Source organism: Molossus molossus, unplaced genomic scaffold (assembly GCF_014108415.1).
Source record: "Molossus molossus isolate mMolMol1 unplaced genomic scaffold, mMolMol1.p scaffold_m16_p_5, whole genome shotgun sequence".
In the NCBI taxonomy this organism is placed as follows: domain Eukaryota; kingdom Metazoa; phylum Chordata; class Mammalia; order Chiroptera; family Molossidae; genus Molossus; species Molossus molossus.
Window position 1 is genome coordinate 110,578 of NW_023425388.1, and position 16,368 is coordinate 126,945.

A 16,368-nucleotide genomic window follows, 5' to 3' on the forward strand; every position below is an offset into this window, starting at 1 on the left:
AATTCAAAAATAAAAAACGCAAAAAAAAATAAAACTTGGTTCTGTTTTCTTTTCTTTTTTTATCCTCACTCGAGAACATTTTTGCATTTATCTTTAGAGCAAAAGGGAGAGGGAGGAAGAGAGAAAGAGAAACATCGATGTGAGAGAGACACATCGATGGCTGCCACCCAACCGGGGCCCTTAGCGGAACCAAACCCAGGTCTCTCTGGTCCGCGGGCGGATGCTCTAACCGCTGAGCCAAATCGGCCAGGGCTTGGTTCTGTTTTGAATCAGGACATACTTTTAACAGGTGCACTTCAGCTGTATGACTTCTCTTTTTACCCCCAACATTCTAGAAAGGGACTGCAGTAAAATCATTTAATCCTTCAAGAAAGACAGGGTATAAACCAAATGGCCCTCAGTGACAAAAGACTTTCAGCCACTCTGCTCAGTTATTGTCCTTCCACGCCAAAGTACATCTGGAAAACATCCCCACACCCTTTGGCACTTAAAAACTGATACAGCTGACCAAAGTCCATGTGGTTTCCTCTGGCTCCATTAACATTGAACACTTTTTCTTCAAAAACTGAAAATTTTCTCCGTCTTTCCATGTCCTCATTTGTACCATCAAAAGGAATGTCTTCTCGATGGCGAATCAAAATTCTCTTCCAGTTTAATTTTTTGAGTCTGAAAAGAAATTTTCAAAGTAGAAAATCTGAAATTGTGCTGTGCATCCTAGAGCATTGAAAATATTATCTTCCTAGACATGAAGAAATCTACTTTTATCTCAGGGATTTATTTTAATCAAATATGATTCTGGTCAAAATCTCATCCTCAAACTCCACTGATGTGGAAATTGCTGAATCTCAAAGTCCCAAAGGGACTTCTCAGAAACTCATTTAGGACATTGGTAGAGAAATGAGATTAGAAAGTCCCTTGTTTCACAGGGTGTACACAGCTTACAACGAGGGGAGAATCAGATCCATGGGAATGGAGGGCCTTGATCCAACGTGTTCACGGAGGCCTCCCACATGCAGTGAGGTGAGGGAAGTGAGCTGGCCACGTGAGTTCTACTTTATCCACTAACTTGAGACTGAATTCCCATAAGACACACCCAGGGAGACACTTATTTCTCTATCTCTAGGATCTAGTTTAGTGCTGGAATTATTGGCACCGATACAGAATCTGTGAGCACGAACCTGGACCAGAATTCTTCACAAGCACTGTGCGGGCCTTCCACACAGACGACACCCGGCTTCCCTGGCAGGCTGAACCCAGACAGGGAGAGCTCCTTCGCCCACTGCAGGATGTCCTTCCTTTTGCACTTGTTGTAGATGTGGTGGCTATAGATCCAGAGTCTCGTGAGAACGAGACGGACAGGCTGGACTGTACTTCCTGGAGTGGGGGGAGAGGTGGTGTCTCTGCTGACATAGGCAGAGGCGTGTTCTCTGACCCATTCAGTGGCATTCAATATACAGACGTCTCCAAGACAGTTCTTTTGCAGGTATGTGGTCAGATCTGTGTTCAGCTGAGTCTGCTGGGTTCTACTTAATAATACTGATCTGGTAGAAAAGATATGGAATAAAAAAATTGTGTTGTTGTTTTTTTGTTTGTTTGTTTTAATCCTCAACTGAGGACATTTTTCCATATTTTGTTCAGATAGAGTGGGAGGGAGAGAAAGAAACATCGACGTGAAAGGGACACATCGAGTGGTTGCCACCCACACGACCCAACCAGGGCCGGGGACAAACTGCAACCGAGGTACGTGCCCTTAGCAGGAACCAAACCCGGTCTCTCTGGACCGCAAGCCGAAGCTCTAACTGCTGAGCCAAAATAGCCAAGGTGGAATACAAAAATTAAATCAATTTTCTTGGAACAGAAAACAAACTCAAGAATTGCTTTTATCCTCTGATTAATTTTGACCACTTAGGTTAGCAAGGTTCTGTAACATACCTGACAGTGATCTCAGGCAAAACTGCAGGGTATTCAAAGGGAAGAGTACAGGCCAGAGAAAACATCACCTGACCAAAAGAGAGGGAAATGCCCTAAGGATTGTTTTAAGTCAGACATGTTTCAATTCTCCCAAAAGCAAACTGCATTACCGCTGCTCCAGCAGATGTGTCCAGGCTCATGTTGACAGTAAAGTTCACTTTTGAAGATCGCCCGTCCGTCGTCCCCTTTTCCACGCAGTCTTTCAGCTCCGCTACGGCCAGCTGGTCGTTCACGAGGAGCTCCTTCTCCCCAGGGAACATGCTGGCTAGCAGGTCTAACTCTGAGAGTTGGGCCTCAGCCTGTTCAATCGCAATCATTTTCGGTCATCTGTAAGTTTCTAAGGAGGTAAGAAGAAGACAGAAAATTCATACCTACAATCTTGGGAGATCTCAATACATTAATGGTACTTATTAAAAATCTATTTGAGCCCTGACCAGTGTGGCACCGTGGTTAGACCGTCAGCCTGCACACCAAAGGGTCTCAGGTTTGATTCTCAGTCAAGGGCACGTACCTGGGTTCCAGGTTCAATCCTCGATGTCTCTCTCTCTCTCCCTCCCTCCCTCCCCCACTTCCACAATCTCTAAAAATCAAAATATCCTGAGGTGAGGAACAACAAAAACAAAATTATTAAAATATATATACATATTTTGGTGCCTGGATGGACGCTCCCCCCCTTCTCCCAGCCATGCTCTGGAGCTCTGCTCACTGTCCGCAAATGGTGTCTCGCTCCTTCTCTCTAGTGGGGTCACTGGCTCATGTAGATGTCTCATGATTCATTGCATTCTTTACCTCGGACATGGGTTGTTTCCACATTTTTGCTATTATGAACAACTCTATATAGAGGTTCTTCCTACATGTACAGTTTAATGAACTTATATGTATTTAGTTTGGTGAACACTGTACATTCAAGGATAAGTTTGTGGAGATGGCTCGTTGGAACAGGTACAGCTGTAACATGTTGGTAGATATTACCAAGTTGCATTCCAGGAAGTTGCCATATAGATGTTTAACTTTTACATAGTTCCCTCCTTTTAAAAAAATTATTAATACCTCAATTTTTTATGGTGTTTTGTATCTGTGTGTGACAGTCAAACAGGGTTTAGGGACTGATGGGACTGTAAGAGACCTGACAGGAGTGACATCGTCTGAGTCCCAGAGGGAGAGGAGAAAGAGGGCGGAGCTGAAAAATGTCCAAATGTGTCAAAAGGCATAAATGAAGTCAAGAAGCTGAACCCAGCCCTGGCCGGTTTGGCTCAGCGGTTAGAGCGTCGGCCTGCGGTCCAGAGAGACCCAGGTTCGGTTCCTGCTAAGGGCACGTACTTCGGTTGCAGTTTGTCCCCAGCCCTGGTTGGTCGTGTGGGTGGCAGCCACTCGATGTGTCCCTTCACGTCGATGTTTCTCTTTCTCTCTCCCTTCCTCTCTCTCCCTCCCACTCTATCTGTACAAAAAATGGAAAAATATCCTCGGGTGAGGATAAAAAAAATAAAAATAAATAAAAAAAAAAGAAGCTGAACCCAAAAAAATTCATATCAAGACGTATCATAGCCCTCGCCGGATTGGCTCAGTGGTTAGAGTGTCGACCTGCGGTGCAGAGAGACCCAGGTTCGGTTTCTGCTAAGGGCGTGTACCTTGGTTGCAGTTTGTCCATGGCCCTGGTTGGTTGTGCGAGTGGCAGCCACTCGATGTGTCCCTTTCACGTCGATGTTTCTCTCTCTCTCTCTTCCTCTCTCTCCCTCCCACTCTATCTGAACAAAAAATGGAAAAATGTCCTCAAGTGAGGATAAAAAAAAGATATCATAGTCAAACTTCTGAAAACCAAAAACAAAAAAAAAATCTTGAAAGCAGCAAGAGATAAATGAACCTTAACTGTGAAGAAAAACAATTCATATAAGAGGATATTTCTCATCAGAAACTATGGAGGCCTGCCCAGGCAGCGTGGCTCAGTGGATTGAGCCTCCTCCCACAGACTGTGAGGTCCCAGTTCAATTCCAGGTCAGGGCACATGCCCAGTTGCAGGCTCGATCCCCTGTGAGGGGCATGCAGGAGGTGATGTTTCTATCTGTCTCTCCCTTCCTCTCTCTTTACAAAATCAATACAAATATATTAAAAAGATGTAAAAAAAAAAATCTATGGAGGCTAAAAGGAAGAGTCATAATAGTTTTCAAGTGCTGAAAGTAAAGAAAGATGATCCCATAGTAATACCTCCAGTGAAAATATCCTTCAGGAGTGAAAAGGGAAATCGAGACATTCTGAGACAAATGAAATAACTATTAATAGTTGGCTAAATGTGGGTGGAAGGAAGATGGACTTTTACTTCCCAATTCGGATGCTTCAGCATCACTTAAAGTTTTGTGATAAGCCCACAGTACTTCTAAATTTCACAGAAATAAAAAGGGTTACACTTCTGAAAATAAAGAAAGCTCAATGCCATTGTGATAAAGGAGAACATAGCTCACCTCGGAGAGAATCGAACACCATTACTCAGGTTAGCGGTGTCCTCACGGACGTCTTTGTCCTCTGGTAAAGGGTTATCAAGCAGCAACTATGTGTAGAGCTTCACCTATCACCCCTTCCTGAAACTTTCTATTTAAATTGAGGATCAGGACATAAATCGAATGAGATCCAGAACAATGAAGATAAAAAAGATTTGGTGTTAGCTGACCAGTATAGGAATTATCATGGGGAGTCAGATGAGGCACCATCCGTGAAGTGAGCCCCCAGGAACCCAGGAAAGATCTGGTGAAGGCGGCAGCATCCCAGGCGAGCCCTGAAAGAAGGGTCCGACAGACAAGTGTAGCGGGAGGCACCATGGGGAGAGGAGAAATGTCTGTGAGGCAGGAGAGGCAGAACAGCAGCACAGACCTGAGCCTGTCCCTTCCTCACAGTCCCAACTACCAAGGCCTAATTCAGAGGCTCATGATTTGAACTCTTTACTCTCTTTGTTAATCCTCACCCGATTTTTAGAGAGTGGTAGGGAGAGAGATAAACATGAATGTGAGAGAGACATGTCGATTGGTTGCCTCCCACTCCCACTTGTGCCTTGATTGAGGCCAGGATTGAATCTGAAACCCAGGTACATACCCTTCACCAGGAATTGAATCTGTGACCCTCTGGCGTGTGGGCGGACACTCTCACCACTGAGCCATATGAGCCAGGGCTGGACTATTTTCTCTTGTGCTAGTTACCTTTTGTCCCCTAACCCATTCTGGCCCTTCTTGTCCCTCTGGACAGCTGATCTCCACGGCCTACAGCACCCGACTCTTCTGCCTTTCTTACAGTTGGGTTCAGCCAATGCTCTGGCAGGAGGTGGGAGGATGGGAAAAGAGAGTCCATGGTAGTTTTCCACTCTTCTCTGCTTTGTGGTGGGATTCTGACAGTGACCGCAACTGACTCAAGACCGCCTCTTCTGCAGACTTTTCAGGCCTAGGGGTAGGCATGGTTCCTTTACACTTGGTCCCTCCCTAAAAATAGCCCCTTTATTAAAGAATCTCTACACAGTTTCAGAGGTGAGGGTGTGTTCATTTCCTTACAGACTCTTGCGTTCTCTTACGCAGAATCCGGTTCCAGTGTCTTGCGCTCAACATTGCATTGCACTGACTGCACAGTGTCTAACAGATGTGTCCAGAGACAAGCAAGAGCACCAAGTGCATTAGAAAGAAGCGAATATAACCGGTGACTGGGCAGCAGTGCTGGAGCGCCAAGGGGGAAGGCAAGCTGGCCGAAGACCCGACAGCTGCCCAGCGGAGCGAATTTGCCCCTGTTCACCACCTGGCTGTTTCAGGCTCAGAAGCAGGAAACACCAGCACAGACAGAGAGCCCACTCCCAGCAGGCTGCCTTGGGCGGCCTACCCTCAAGCCTCTTAGGAACATGTCTCTCTATTAAAGTTTTTTTTTCCATCCAATATGGTTGGGTCATTTCTTTAATATCAGAAAATGGTACTTGCTCAACAATTTAATTAGTTCACTGTAGAGTCCTTTTAAGGAGCAAAAGAAGTTCTTCCACTGAAAAAGAAATGTGAGTTACTCACAGGTGACAGGTCATTAGCTGCAATGGATCCTGTCAAAACACATCAAAGGTTATGGGGATGACTCAATGTGATGGGGTGCTGAGCATCAGGATTAACTGGGTACGAATCAGGAACACATGAAGCACTCTCGCACACACTGGGCTATCTGCACACACCGGTGTAAATCAGTGCCAACACCACATCATTCCTAATGCCAGTGTGTTTCCAACTGAAGACCAGGTGCCAGTGCCATGCTGGGGAAGAAAATTACACAAAGCATCTTCTGTTTAAGTAAGTTCTTGAAATGCAGAATGACACAAAGTTCTATGTTTCTTTAGGATAACATTGTCCTGGCTGATCTAGTATTCATTTTAGATGCAAGTAACCAAATTTGGACAATAAATTATATGAGCACATTTTTGTAGGTGTGGCTTCCCAGTCTTTATTGTTAGATTGCAACATACACCATGAATTTCTAAGAGGACAGCCCTGGAACATTTTTTCCAGATCTAGTGATATTAGCTCTTCTCTACACATATCAGGAATTCCTGGTTTGTCATCTAGCCCCAATTTAAGTAGTCTTAATTACCAAGCCTATGTACCATTTTCATTGAGTCCTTTTTAAATAACTATTAGAGCTATACACTCCTCCCTCCTTTAAACGCAATGTTTTCTTTACTAACTAGTGATCTCATATCATTTTAATGTCCTATTTTCACTTGGCATTCTAACTTAACCATTTGCTGTTACTAAAAAATCTCCAAAAATATTTAAAATTCCTGGACTTAAGTCTGGCCTAGTAGTGGCTCAGTGGATGAGCACTGACCCATGCACCAGGAGGTCGCCGGTTCGATTCCTGGCTAGGTACATGCCCAGGTTGTGGGCCCAATCCCCAGTGGGGTATGCAGGAGGCGGCCAATTGATGTTCTCTCTTTCTCTCTCTCTCTCTAAAGTCTATAAAGGCAAAAAAAATCCTACACTTATTAGAATAACAAAAACATCTTTTCTAGTGTTCTGGAATTGACAACACTAGAAAACAACTCATTGGTGGTTATTAGAGGAAATAAATTCACGCTGGCCTTTTGATCATAGTTTTTTTTTTTTTTTTTTTATCCTCACCCGAGGACATTTTCCCATTTCTTTTTTTTTGTTCAGATAGAGTGGGAGGGAGAGAGAGGAAGAGAGAGAGAGAGAGAAACATCAACATGAAAGGGACACATCGAGTGGCTGCCACCCACACGACCAACCAGGGCCAGGGACAAACTGCAACCGAGGTACATGCCCTTAGCGGGAACCGAACCCGGGTCTCTCGGGACCACAGGCCGATGCTCTAACCACTGAGCCAAATCGGCCAGGGCGATCATAGTAGTTTTTAAGTGTGTACTCCTGCCAGACTGCCAAAGTGCCACTTACCAACTGTGACCTTAGGCAGGCAGCTTTATTTCTGTGCCTCAGTCTCGCGATCTCCAAAGTGGGAATGACAGGGCTGCTATGAGGAATAAATGAGGGTGTGGAAACTGCATAAAACACTGCTTGGCAATAGAAGACAGACCATCCAAGTGCCTGCTGTTACTGTTATTGGTTCTCCTTTTAACAAGTATTTCTTGAGCACCTAATGTGTCCAGCATTGTCCTTGGCACTAAGAGTACAATAAAAATGAACAAAAGTACAAAACAGTCTTTGCTGTCATAGTGATTTCATTTAGTGGGAGGAGCCCATGACATGTCCACTGGACAGCTACTATGAAAACTGAAAAGTTATAAAGGGTGAGGAGCAAGCGGGGGATGGTCAGGGAAGGCCTCTCAGCTAGGGTCTGCCAGGAAGAACCATGTGTTTATCTGGACAGATCCATGCTGAGGCAGGAGGCTGGAGCAATGAGAGGCGCAGGGTTTTAGAAGACAAGCTAGAGAGGAAATGTGGGGCAGTTTATGTGGGACTAACACATGGCCAGGACTTCTGTATCCTGACTCATATGGAAGGCCACCGGAGGGGTCTGAGTTTGAAGTAGCCCACACTCATTGCCCTAGTGTTGGTGACGGCGGTGGGGTGGGGACCCACGTGCCAGGCAGGGAAACAGCAGGCTCTCACCAATGGACAGTGTGCAGCACCGAGTAGGTGGCGCCACCACATTCCTGAGTGCCCAGAACTCAGAGGAGCGGCTGAAGTGGGGAGCCCCCCCGAAGACTCACCTCCAGTCATGGGCCCCCCGTGCTGTGACCCAAGTTTCCTGGCTGCACTGACAGCACAGGTCTCCACCTGGATGCAGTGACATCTGGGACTCCTCAGCCCAACCACTTTCTTTTTCAGTTGCAGTTTTTATTTTACCCCATTGGCACCAGCCAGTTGCAGCCAATCAGGAATAAGTACAGCCAGCACTACTCCTTGGTCAGTGGTCCGTTAAAGGAACGCTCCTCAAATTCCAACTTGCAGAGCTATGTGGGGACCTGAGTTTAGTGCAGACCGGGGTTCCACGGGCAGCAGGGGTCCCAGATCTGCCTACACTGAGCAGCAGGGCATTAAGGTTTGGTGAGCATGGACGGTGGCCTGGTGACCTCAGGAAGGCCCTGCACATGCACAGAAATGTGTCCCGGATAGAAGGCCAGTCTGAAGGTGACAGTATGATCAGAAATGTTTTTCTTCACAATATAAATTCTGGCAATGCACTTTTCTCTGTTACAGATTCACTTCAGGAATCTTCGGTAAGATATTTTGTGAACACTGATATTCACTCTATCAGTTATGGTTGCTAACTTTCAAATTTTATTTTTTAATTTTTACAAAAATAAGTTTAGTGCATAGATCTTCATAGGTGCATCTTCTACTTGATTTGTAGGCATTTTTTTCAATTTTGTTACATAATCTAGTTTTTCTACAACTTTTACAAAAAATTTCTAGCATTCAGCAAAGTTGAGAGAATTTACAGTGAAACAGTGGAGCAATTCTCAAGGGAAGGAGGAGGGGTCGACAGTGTTCCTCAGGGGTAAAGTCTGACATTTTGGGTGGTCACAATGCTTCAGGCACCTAACGGCTGGGGTCCAGGTTGCTGCCCCACTTACTAAGTGCACAGAACACCCCACAACAAAGAATCCGCTGGTGTAAACTGTGCAGAGTGCTGAGGTTAAGAAACTGACCTAAACACTATGACATTTTATTTTATTTTATTTCAAAAAAATGTTTTTCTTTATTGATTTGAGAGAGAGGAAGGGAGAGGGAGAGAGAGCTAGAAACATCAATGGGAGAGAACATCAACTGGCCGCCTCCTGAATGCCACCCACCGGGGATTCTGCAGACATTAGTATACTTCTCCCTAAGCACTTCAGCATGGACATTAGCATCTGAACTTTTCTTTTGAAGTAAAAGTGAAATGCACACTGTAAACGCATCATTTGCTGGGGTTTGACATCTGCACACACCTGTGTAATTCAAATCCGGATAAGCAACGGGGCGGTACCAGCACCCCAGCCAGTTTCGCTCCTACCTGCTGTCGCCCCCCGCGACCCCCGCGGGGCCGCCACAGCCCTGGCTTTTCACGGGCAGAAATGACCCAGTAGGTGCTTTTGTGTGAGACGTGTATCAGAATACTTCACAAATTCACCCGTGCTCTGTATGTTTCTTCTTGTTGCTTAGTGGTCCGCCACCGTGTGACTGCACCCGTCTCCCCCTTCGGCTCTCGGAAACGTGGCTCGTTCAGCTTTGGGCTAACACGGGTCAGGCGCTATGAACATTCCTGCACAAACGCCTCGCTTCTAAGGCGCTAGAGACACAGCAACGACCTGGACAGGGCGGGCCCGGCTCTCCCCGCGCTGCCCTTCGCCGGTTTCTGTGGGGGTGCGCGCGGGGCCGTGAACACAGGCAGGCAAGGGAAGCCCAGACGCCGAAACCCTGGGAGAAGTAAAACACGGCGAGGCGAGGCGAGGGGCGCGTGGCGGTTCCCTGCTCGCCCGGCCGCTTTGCCGAGGCTCCCGCGGCTGGGAAGGGCGAGCGTGCTCGCGGTGCTGAGTGGGCTCCCGCCCCTGGCCCGGGCTTCCTCCCCGCCTCGGGTGTTTTTGTCACAGTGGACAGGGGCGCGCAGGCCCGCTGACCCTTCACCCTGCGCTCGGCGCACGCAGGTCCCGCAGGCCACGGGCTTGGCGCAGAACTGGACGCGACTGAAACTGCGGGTGCCCTCTGAGCAGGCCTCCCGACGCCCCGAGTCCGGCTGAGGTGCCGTCGGGGGCCGCACGCTGCGGACAGCCACCGTACCCACCCTCACGAGCAGGCAAGCACCCCACGGTCACGCCCCAGCGGGGAAACTCACTCGCGCCCAGACTCCTCCGCGCTGCAGCGTCCTGACTTCCGGCGCGGGCCGCGCGCAGGCGCAGACGGTTCCAACGCCGCGGGACCCCGGGCCAAAGCCACTTCCCACAATGCCGCGCACCGGAAGTTGCTGCTGTCTGGGGGCCGCTCTGGCCTCCGCCCTGGCGCGTGCTCCTCGTCAGCGGAGGAGACGGCGCAGGCTTCCGCAGGCCCGTGAGCGGGGCGGTTGTGGGCGCCGCCGCTGTGGGTGAGTCCGGTTCCGCTGACTCGCAGGCGCCCGCGTGGCCCCCGCACTCGGAGCTTGACCTTCCTGCCGGCCTCGTTCTCTTCCCCGCGGCTCCTCGCTCTGCGCGCGGTTCCCGGCCTCGGCCCGCGACCGCGGGCGCCCCGGCCCCTTGTCCTGTCACCTCCGGGCGCTGGCGCCCCTCTCGACCCCTGGGCCCCGCGGCGCCCGCGGGTGGCCGGCAGCGGCGGGGACGGGCTGGTTCACAGGGGAAGCCGAGTCCGTCACGCGAAACCTGATGCCGTGTCTGAGCCCCGCTGACGGTTCTGCAGACGCGTCCGTTCGCGTCGGAACCGAGCAGGCCGGGGAGCCTGGCGGCAGGGGGAGGGGCGGGCCCCGGGCGCTCTGTGGGGAGTCCCGCACTGAGCCCTTTCGCTAGTTGTCGTCGGAAGACTCGCTTCAAAACTTCCTACGGTTTATCGATGTTTCACAGCCGGGGTGCCCGCCGTGCTCGCTCCCCGGGACCCGGGGGGATGCCCTTTCCAGCTGTCAAACCTGCTGGCGCTCTTTCCACAGCGTGGACGGCCCCCCGCCGCGCTCCGGCAGCAGCCGCAGCCGGTGTTGAGGTTCCCTGCGCGCCCGGCCGCTGCAGCCCGCCCCGCGCGCGCCGCTGTCCACTCCTCCCCGGGACCGGGCTGCGTTCTCACGTCCACGCCTGTGCGCTTGTAGCCGTCCTTTGTCTGCCGGGTATTTCCGTGCAAGAAGTGCTTCTCGAGGCCTACAGCCCTAGTCGAATCCTATGGGCACTTCAGAAATAATGCCTAAAACCACTTTTCCCCCCAGAGCTTTAGATTCAGATAGAGAAGGCACACCTGTCCGGGTTAAAGGTGTGCCCGCTAGCGACCGAGGCGAGGGGTTGGCGCGGAGGATACCCAAGATTGGCTGGAAATGGGAAAGAAACATCTGCCGTTTGGTTCCATCTCTGGCACCCCGTGATCGGTCATCATCTTCTTGTTGAGTTTTCTCCTTTAGTGAAGTATTTCATTTCAAGGGTTGTTGTGGAAAGCAAATGAGATGATGATTATGAGAGGGCTTTGAAGATCAAAAGCACCATGGAATTACATTTCACTGTTTTTTAAAAAATGTTCTTATCGATTTTTTTAGAGAGAGGGACAGAAAGATGAGACACACAAACATGGATGTGAGAAACATTGACCGGCTGCCTCCCGCACGCCCCCTACTGGGGATGGAGTCCACAACCCAGGCCCGGGCCCTGGCCGGGAATCGAACAGGGACCTCCATGTTCGTGGGACAACACTCAGTCCACTGAGCCATGCCCACCGAGCTTTACTGGCTCTTTTTGAGAAGTAATGAGAGTCAGGATTTCCAGACACTGGGGACAATTTCTAAAGGACTGTGAGTGCAAGGCTCAGGAATGTGGACTGGAAAACTATTAAATGCTTTCAATCAAGAGAGTGATGTGATGGAAATGGCGTCATTGGAAGGTGTGTCTGGTGCCAGAATGCAGCACAGGTTAGAGGAAGTTTGACTGGAGGGGAGAACTTGAGTGCTGTTTTTCTCCCTGAAATCTACACTGCCAGATGAGATAAAGTATGTTAAATGTTATCTTTAGGGCAAGAAAAAGTACATAAAATATACCTTGTGTTCTGAAGATTCATTTATTTATTTTGTTAATCTTCACTAGAGGATATTTTTCCATTGAGTTCAAATAGAGTGGAAAGGAAGGAGGGAGAGAGAAACATTGATGTGAGACACATCAATTGGTTGCCTCCTGCTCTACCCTTACCAGGGCTGGGGATCCAACCTACCACCCAGGCATGTGCCCTTGACTGGGGATCGAACCTGAGACCCTTTGGTTCTGAGGCTGAAGCTCTAACACTGAGCCAAACTGGCCAGGGCATACCTTGTTATTATATGCACACATGTATACTTTGTACTCTTTTGTTGTTAGCTTATTTATTTACTTTGTAAACATGGAAACTTGTTACATTTTAGATTATCTTTGGAAAGGTTAATAATTACTGCGGCACTAATTTTTCATATAGATCTTTTTGAATTATCTTTAATTACACTGACACATTAAGAACTAAAAGAGGAATAAATGTGAGACTCTAAGACAGGATACTCTAAGTAGCAGAATTAATTGGTAAGTGTTTCCAAAACATGCTCCAAGTCTTACTTTCCACTAATGCAATCAAAAGTGTAGTAAGCATCCCAGGTACAATATTATAGACATTTAAGTGATTTTGACACTAAGTTATTGTATGTTAAATACAACTTTTCTAAATCATTACTATCATTTAAAGTTAAGTAGGCCTGTATGTACTTTCAGCACTTTTTGTATTTGCTAATTGTGAGTTGTTGACTAAGGAGGTGCAGATCTGACATGCAGTTAGATTTATCCTGGTCTTTCAAACTGATTTCTTGATGTAAATAATCAGATAATATCCATAGGAAATCCTGGTGTGGAAAATGCAGAACAGTGTATCAGTTTTTATTGTATTCAGCCTTGAAATTATTTTGCAAATTTTCTAACTGACTTTAAGAGTTTGTTTTCAGAATTATTTAGAATTTTTCTTAAAGTATCAGTTCAATTTGCAGAGACTGCAGAGGTAATAAAGGTAGCTTAGAAAGGAAGGAAATCATGCCATCAGCATTCCATATTTATGTAGTGAGAAGTTAAATTCAAATTATGTCAAGTGCTGAGACTCTTCGAGATCTGTATAAGACGACCTAGGTTCTCTCCTGATCTTTACATTTATTGAAAACCTCTTAACGTTACAAAGAATCAATTTTCTAAGCTATAGATAGTATTACTCCTGTTTTATAGCTTAGAAAATTGATTCTTTGTAACGTTAAGAGGTTTTCAATACAGGAGTAATACTATCTATTCTGTCTACTTCAGAGTTTTTATTGAGAACTACATGATATATCTGAATGGTCTTTATAAATTATAGTGTGTGATAGACTTGTAATCTGTGGCTGAGTTCTATTACTGTCTCTTAGAGCAGTATAAATGAACATGCTTTTTATCAAGCTAACTTTATCTTGTTTTCCAGATTATTGTGTGCCTGTAAGTAATCCATGAAGTGCCAACATGGGAAAGAAACGGACAAAAGGGAAAATCGTTCCAGTTGATGATTCTTCTGAATTTTTAGGTATATGTCACCAATTGAACCTTTAAAATTATGTTTATATCCCTAAATGGGATGCAAAAGTAGAATCAAAGTACATTATTGTTCTGTAATTTGCATTTCAATGTAATGATTATATCTAGTACATGTCATTTAATAGTCTTCAACATTGTAGTGGCATAAGTATTCGTTTGATGAAAAAGACCATGGATGCATAATTTCGTGATTTATTTAGATAATGTATTGTAAATGTAGGTAACCTTTTATTTTTTTTTGTTATGAATGGAGCAATAATAAACATTTTTGTAGCTAAATCTCTGTGCATATTCAGTTATCTTCTGTTTTATTTATTTTTTTATTTGTTTGTTTTTGTTTTTTTTTTTTAATTTTTTTGGTTTGTGCCCCTAGTGGAAACTGGACCCGGGACTCTCTGGTCCGCAGGCTAGCGCTCCAACCACTAAGCTAAACCGGCCGGGGCTAGTTATCTTCTTAATACAGATCCTAGAAGTAGAACTGTTGAATTAAATGGTATAAATATTTTCAAGACTCTGGTTCTATTGCCAAATTGCCTTCCAGAAATGTTTTACTAACAGGACCCCAAGCAGCATACTGAAGTGCCCATTTCCTTAAACTTCATCAGTACTGATTAATATCATTTGTAAAAATCCTTTCTGGTTTGCTAGTTGAAAAGGTTATCTTTTTAGTTTGTGTTTCTTTGACTGCTTACTGGGATTTAGTACTTTTTCACATGATCTCATTAGCATTTATATTCTCTCTTTTTTTTTGTTAATTTTCACCTGAGGATATTATTCCATTGAATTTTTTTTAGATAGCTTAGGAAGGGAGAGGGGGTGGGGGTGGGGAGAAACATCTATGTGAGAGAGAGACACGGATTAGTTGCCTCCGGGGCCAGGGATTGAACCTGCAACCCAGGCACATGCCCTTGACCAAGAATCAACCTGAGACCCTTCGGTCTGTGGGCCGATGCTCTAACCACTTAGCAAACCAGCCAGGGCTGCATTTGTGTTCTCTTGGTGCAAGTTCATTGGACATAAAGCTAATTGTGCCACTTGACTACTTTCTAAATCACCTGGGTCCCTGAAACAACTGAAAGCCTTTCAAGTGGCTTTCAAAGCCCTTTACTGAGCTGGTCCCAGCAGCCTTTTCAGTCTCAGGGCCAGCTGCTTGTTTTATACAGGTGTGGCTGCCATTCTGAGGAGGCAGCATGCACCTTCACGTTCCATACCCCAGGCCTTTGTTCCTGGGCATGCCCTTTCAGATGGCTTTCACTCCCTGCAGTTGTAAAGTGTGAGGATTTTTTTGTTTTGTTTTATGTTTTAAAAAAAGATCCCTGGCCAGTTTGGCTCAGCACTTAGAGCGTCGGCCCACCAACCAGTGAGTCGCGAGTTTGATTCTGGTCAAGGGCATGTACTTCGGTTGTGGTTCATCCCTGGCCCTGGTGGGGTCATTAGGTTGGCCACCAGTCAATGTGGCTCTATCACATCCATGTCTCTCTCTCTCTCTCTCTCTTATTCCCTCTCTCCCCCTCCTCCCCCTCCTTCTTTCTGTCTCTCTCCCTCCCTCCCACTCTATCTTCTATTAGGTAGGAAGGTATCCTCAGGTGAGGAATAAAAAATAAATAAAAATAAAACAGATAAAGTAAAAAAGACTTCAGTCCAATTTCTGACTTAGCCAATCAGTAGCTATGTAACCTGGGCATAAAATCTGAGTTTTCTTATGTCATTGGGGACAGTAGTGACTTCTGCTAGGATAGTTGTGAGGATTAAATGAGATGATGTGTGCAAAACATTGAGCAGTCTCAGGCTTACAGTAAGTATTTACCATGAGAATTTTTTACTATGGTTACTGTTTCTGAAGACTATAGACGTGGCAGCCTTTGTTGCCTGTCCTGTCTGTAGCTGTGAAATTCAGCGGCCTTCACATGCCCTCTGGTACTGCTGTAACATGCTTTGGGGAATCCTGTGCATGTGTGTATTCTGTGCCGGAACGTGAGCTCCTCAGTGAGAAGAGATGAGGCTTGGCCGGTCAGTCCCCCGGCACCTATCTCGGTGCCGGGCTGCTGACTATAGAAGGCCTTTTGCACAAACATTTATTTTATTTTATTTTTTTTAATTTTTTTTTTAATCCTCACCCGAGGACATTTTTCCATTTTTTGTTCAGGTAGAGTGGGAGGGAGAGAGAGGAACAGAGAGAGAGAAACATCGACATGAAAGGGACACATCGAGTGGCTGCCACCCGCACAACCGACCAGGGCCGGGGACAAACTGCAACCGAGGTACGTGCCCTTAGCGGGAACCGAACCCGGGTCTCTCAGGACCGCAGGCCGACGCTCTAACCGCTGAGCCAAACCGGCCAGGGCTTGCACAAACATTTAAAATAAAGAAAATAATAAATACAATAAAAGGCCTCAATTAAAGGAAATAGTTAAATAAATTGAAGTGAATTTGGGATAGTGGCAGTTATACTTAGGACTACAAAAAAAGCAAAATGTCAAATTTGTAAATAAAATCTCTCATATGTGCCCTGGCCAGTTTGGCTCAGTGGTTGGAGCGTCAGCCCAAGGACCAAAGATTCATGGGTTCGATTCCGGTCAGGGGCATATACCTCAGTTGCAGTTGGGTCCCTGGCCCTGGTCAGGGTCCTGAGGGAGGTGATCCATCAATGTGTTTCTTTCACATCAATGTCTCTGTCTCTC

At 46.6% G+C, this 16,368-nt stretch overlaps 2 protein-coding genes across 6 annotated transcripts in view; one reads left to right on the plus strand and one right to left on the minus strand.

Moving 5' to 3' along the window:
• Nucleotides 1–233: 233 nt before the first annotated feature.
• RWDD2B (RWD domain containing 2B) lies at nt 234–10,326 on the minus strand. Of its 2 annotated transcripts, none has more exons than XM_036242330.1 (5): nt 10,276–10,326; nt 2,082–2,308; nt 1,933–2,000; nt 1,179–1,541; nt 234–666 (listed from the first exon to the last, which is right to left on the minus strand). In XM_036242330.1, exons 2-5 carry the CDS (start codon nt 2,286–2,288, stop codon nt 432–434), a joined length of 873 nt encoding a protein of 290 aa, XP_036098223.1. In that variant the 5' UTR covers nt 2,289–2,308; nt 10,276–10,326; the 3' UTR covers nt 234–431. The 2 variants fall into 2 exon arrangements, with proteins under 2 accessions (XP_036098223.1, XP_036098224.1); XM_036242331.1 differs by lacking the exon at nt 10,276–10,326 and adding an exon at nt 7,392–7,430.
• The window catches only part of USP16 (ubiquitin specific peptidase 16), a 34,194-nt gene continuing 23,430 nt past the window's right edge, over nt 5,605–16,368 (plus strand). For 3 of the 4 annotated variants that reach the window (XM_036242325.1, XM_036242328.1, XM_036242327.1), the window contains exons 1-2: nt 10,446–10,521; nt 13,578–13,676. In XM_036242325.1, the coding sequence (XP_036098218.1) occupies nt 13,616–13,676 (61 nt within the window). In that variant the 5' untranslated portion in view covers nt 10,446–10,521; nt 13,578–13,615. Of the gene's footprint in view, nt 5,616–10,445; nt 10,522–13,577; nt 13,677–16,368 lie in introns of those variants that run through there. The other variant, XM_036242326.1, reaches the window with a different exon arrangement.

Coding starts and splice junctions, on each gene's coding strand:
- RWDD2B (XM_036242330.1), bottom strand. CDS start 2,288: ATGATTGCGATTGAACAGGCTGAGGCCCAACTCTCAGAGTTAGACCTG. Junction 1,542..1,932: donor TTGCCTGAGATCACTGTCAG/GTATGTTACAGA, acceptor CTTTTCTACCAG/ATCAGTATTATTAAGTAGAA. Junction 667..1,178: donor TGTGAAGAATTCTGGTCCAG/GTTCGTGCTCAC, acceptor ATTTCTTTTCAG/ACTCAAAAAATTAAACTGGA.